The 4,798-nt window shown below is 38.7% G+C and overlaps 1 protein-coding gene across 1 annotated transcript; it reads right to left on the bottom strand.

The window, feature by feature from the left end:
• Positions 1-655: 655 nt before the first annotated feature.
• On the bottom strand, positions 656-4,105 carry LOC117479656 (C-C chemokine receptor type 1-like). The gene is made up of 3 exons (XM_034126768.1): positions 4,048-4,105; positions 3,678-3,862; positions 656-2,596 (listed from the first exon to the last, which is right to left on the bottom strand). Exons 2-3 carry the CDS (start codon positions 3,860-3,862, stop codon positions 1,747-1,749), a joined length of 1,035 nt encoding a protein of 344 aa, XP_033982659.1. The 5' UTR covers positions 4,048-4,105; the 3' UTR covers positions 656-1,746.
• Between the last annotated feature and the right edge of the window lie 693 nt (positions 4,106-4,798).

Below are 4,798 nucleotides of genomic sequence, written 5' to 3'. Positions count from 1 at the left end.
GTCAACAGCTTGAGAACAGTGACCATTTTTTTTTTTTTTAAATAAATACAAATGTTTTAAAATAATTGTCTGGTCCTGAGAAACAAAAGGCTTTGCCATTCCTAAACCTTGTTTTGCGTACTTTTTGTAGACTCATTGCTTCTGCTGTGTAGACTGACAGAAACATGCCTCTTTAACCCAGGAAAACGTTTCGCCAGCAGCTGTTTGAAATGGTTCTTTCCACAGATTATGTCACTGATGATAAACCACCCACACATGCTACTTCAGCAGAATATTAATCATGTATTGACATAACCCTTATTACACCCATCATGACATTATGCAACATACAGTGGAGGAAATAAGTATTTGATCCTTAGCAGATGTTGTAAGTTTGCCCACTTAAAAATAAATTAGCAGTCTATACTTGTAATGGTAGGTTTATTTTAACAGTGAGAGTAAGAATATCAAAAAGAAAATCCAGAAATTGACATTATATAAAAGATAAACATTTATTTGCATTTAACTGTGGGAAATAAATATTTGATCCCCTTGCAAAACATGTGTTAGTACTTGGTGGAGAAACCCTTGTTGGACAGCACAGAGGTCAGACGCTTCTTGTAGTTGGTCACCAGGTTTGTGCACATCTCAGGAAGGATTTTGGTCCACTCCTCTCTGAAGATCCTCTCCAAATCCTGAAGGTTTTGAGGCTGATGCTTGGCGTCTCGAAGCTTCAGCTCCCTCCACAGATTTTCTATGGGATTAAGGTCTGAAGACTGGCTAGGCTACTCCATCACCTAAATTTGCTTTTTCTTTAGCCACTCCTGTGTTGCCTTGGCCGTATGTTAAGGGTCATTGTCCTGATGGAAGACCCATCCATGACCCATTTTCAGTGTCCTGGCTGAGGGAAGGAGGTTATCAACCAAGATGTTATGGTACATGGCCCCGTACATCCTCTCCTTGATGCAGGAAAGTTGTCCTGTGCCCTTAGCAGAGAAACACCTCCAAAGCATAATGTATCCACCTCCATGCTTGACGGTGGGGATGGTGTTCTTGGGGTTATAGTCAGCATTTCTCTTCCTCCAAACACGGCATGTCGAGTTAATTGAAGATAAAAATAAACATAAGATTGAAATATGGACATAATCATTACAAATATACTACCAGGCAGCTTTTGACTTGAACACTAAAGACTACATGGAAACATACCATTACATTATATGGTCATTGTTGAATGTATTCAATGTTCTCTTCACTATCAATAATCTGTACGGGAAATGGAGACTTGTAGGAGAAAACAGAAATTGACCAAGTTGACCAATAACAGTTGTCCACGGGGTATTTCTGCATAGCCATAGCCACAATGTGTATTTATTTACATTTTAGATGATAAAATCATCTAAGGTATTACAGAACTATAAATCCATTTCAACTTTTGATAAATTTGTAGGGCCAGTAAAGCAGAAGTAAGGAGGGGTGGTGAGACATTGTTGTTGTGGGAGGATGGGTGTGATGTTTTCTTTTCTTTTTTTTTCTGTAGCTCAACTAAGCTACATTGACCTTTTTTGTATTTTTGCCATCATTACATACATAGGAAAACCAGAGCTTCTTAAACGGGCCATTGACCACAACTGTACAAATCCATTTCAACGGTTTGAGAACAGTGAATATAGTACAATTGATAACCAAAATACAAATATAGATCAATAACAGTAAATGTTTTAAAAATAATTTGCTGGTCCTTAGAAACAAAAGGTTTTGCCATTCCTAAACCTCGTTTCGCGTACTTTTTGTAGACACATTGCTTCTGCTGTGTAGACTGACAGAAACATGCCTCTTTAACCCAGGAAAACGTTTCACCAGCAGCTGTTTGAAATGGTTCTGAAACTTTTTCCCAACAAATGTGTAAAAGATAGGACTGATGCAAAAGTAAAAGTAGGCAATGGTACGTGTGATTTCAAGATAACTATGTATGATATCCGCGGTCTCATCGTCGGCTTGATCATACATCAACCATACAATGTTGTATGGAGTCCAGCAAGAAAAGAAAAACAGGACAATGAAAAATATCAACCTGACAGTTTTGAACTTGGTAATTATCTTGGTCGAAATGACGGAGATAGCAATCCTAACGTAGCAATAGATAATAACAGACAGAGGAAAGATCAAGAAAAGCAAAAGCTGGATGTAAAATCCAGATGTTCTCAACATCTCCATATTAAGAGAATCTACATCCAAAGGGAACTGCTGACAGAGAGTTGTGTTCATATATTTGAAAGTTTTGTAGAGAATCATCGGCCTGATGCACGCCAAACTGCTGATCACCCAAATTGCAGCACATGAGATGACGGCATATCTTTGATTCCTCACTCGTGCCGCGTTCAGGGAATACACAACTGCAAGGTGTCGGTCAAAGGTCAAAAGAGTAAGAAAGAAGACCGAACTGTAGAAGCCCAGATAGTAGACGCTACCAACAATCCTGCACATGACATCCCCGAAGATCCATTCGGAGAGCTGGTTGTAGAGGGCCTCGAAGGGAAGGCTGCTCATGAAGATCAGGGAGGACACCACCATGTTCAGAAGCAAGATGTTGGTCACTGTGGTCAGCTTCTCAAACCTAGCAGATAGTCATTTCAACAGATGGAGAGAAAAAAAAAATGTTTATTGGTCACACAAGCATTGTTGACACTGATGGTCCACACTGATGTTTTTATGCCAGTTACAAAAAACCAACACACTGCTCACTCAATCTTCATTTGGGCTAAATTAGCTTTTGCAGGGTAAGATCTAACTTGAAGGGTATTATAAGTGTGGATTATCATTATTTCCCGATAGGACATTGTAAACACTGTAAATTTAAGATCTGAAATGGAAGCCAGGCTTCAGTGGATTTTGACCAAAGAATAACAATGGTGTTGATGGAATATAATGTTAATCTTGCCTATACTTGAAAAGATTTGAGAGTTCACCCTGTCAGCATGCATCTGACTTAGCCCTCTTTAACTCTTTATGGTATTCTGCATGATAGACACATATTTCAATGTTTCCATGACCATCAGAAATATTTGTTTCTTTTAAAATGTCTCTTTAAATTCTGGCTGATAAAGTTGACAGAATTGATGATTCTGTATACTGTTTAAATGTTATTTTACACGGCATTTTTTTCAATCTTTTTAATAACAAGTGAGGGTAGTCAAAATATATTTCTGAAATAGAGCCTTTACAAAAAAAAGTATATAGAATGCAACACAAAATAAATTAAAAATGCAGAATATATAAACAAAAAAAGCCCAATGCAGCACGCACAAAAATTCAGGATGCAGGCAAAGTATTATTTTTAAGTGAATTAAATATAGTTTAAATATCATTTTGTTCTTAAGATTTTCATGAAACCTAATGCCACTTTTTGTACGGTCTGCATTTTTTTCACAAATAACTATTCATTGTATTTACATTCTGCCTCCAAATACAATATTAACAGAAAACAATGCAGCATATAATCCAATGTTAATATCATAAATTGTGTCTCTATGCTTAATTTTTAAGAAGGCAAATCACTCAATTAATTAAACTATTAAACAACTTCTAACTGCTTAAAAAAGCAAAGCCAATCCACCATCTTTTTGTGACGAAACATTTGACAAATATATTCTCAGGGTTTCATTTAGGCTCCCAAGAGTTTTTGTTGGTCCACTCACTGATAGATGATGACCAGGACCAGCCCATTTCCAAAGAGACTGAAAAGGAACATGAAGTAGTAGAGGATAGAGAGCTGAGACCCCAGAGAGTCGATAGTGCTCATGGGTTCTGGGGACGGTAAGGAACCGTAATCATAATCATAGGTTGTAGTTTCCATTTGTGTCTCAGGTGTTGACGTGAACATCTGCAAGAAACACAAATGCAGCCTTAAACATAATATTCACAGATGGTACAGTTAGCAAGGCTTTTAAATGATAAAATAATAACTTCTCTAGAAATGCTTTGAGGTGTACAAGGGAGTCAAATGCTGCAGGTGAGCTTCACCAAGGCATGCAAATAAGAAGTGCTAGAAAACATTGCCTGACTTACCGTGTTTGGCTTGTCTGACTCCGAAGGGCAGAGCTGTCTGACTCACAGTGAGTTCAAGTCACTTCATAATAAGTCAGCCAGTTAGGGGAAGGAAGTACCAAAGTAGTGTGTGTCAGTGTATGTGAAGGGGAGGGATTGGCTAAAGCACAGCTGTTTTACCAAAAGATCCAAGTCTCCTCCCTGGACTGTTCAGTTGGTACTCTAAAGCTGTGCTCACACAGAGTGCACATCACATGTTATTATGACAGTAAAGTCACATGTGTCTACTAACTGCAATGCCACAAAGAAAACAAAGTACTGCAGAAATCAAATACAAACTCATCACGTATGTTTAAAAGTTGCAATATCTTTCAGTATTGTGCTGTTCTCAAAATTGCATAATGATGTACTGCACACTACATGCTACTGCAAATTGCCTACGTTATACAGTATATAACTGTGAGCACCTCAGCTCACAAACAGTTCAAAAAGGGACGGAAGGAGAAGGATGGGGGGAAATATCAAAAGTTTATTGTCCACAAATGAAAAATGTAGAACTAAAAAAGAACAGGGAAGCCAGGCGGTGCTTTCTTAATCCCGTCCTGTGTCCAAGGTGTCCTCCCAGGACCCAGCCTACTGCAAGACAGACCAGGTTTCCAACATGCTTTTATTGAGTGACTGATTACCTGATTCTGATCAGCTGTCTGGTCTCCGGCCGAGCCACCCCCATCACTCCAGCAGCCGGCGCTCTAACCACACCCCGCTGCCACAT

Source organism: Trematomus bernacchii, unplaced genomic scaffold, assembly GCF_902827165.1.
Source record: "Trematomus bernacchii unplaced genomic scaffold, fTreBer1.1, whole genome shotgun sequence".
Taxonomy (NCBI): domain Eukaryota; kingdom Metazoa; phylum Chordata; class Actinopteri; order Perciformes; family Nototheniidae; genus Trematomus; species Trematomus bernacchii.
The sequence above is the reverse complement of the archived record's forward strand: the minus strand, read 5'-3'. Positions and strand labels throughout refer to the sequence as shown.

What these genes read in the sequence shown, in the direction of transcription:
- LOC117479656 (XM_034126768.1), bottom strand. Translation starts at nt 3,862, where the DNA reads ATGTTCACGTCAACACCTGAGACACAAATGGAAACTACAACCTATGAT. An exon ending in GTCCTGGTCATCATCTATCA is followed by an intron (nt 2,597 to 3,677) that starts GTGAGTGGACCA and finishes ACTATCTGCTAG; the next exon opens with GTTTGAGAAGCTGACCACAG.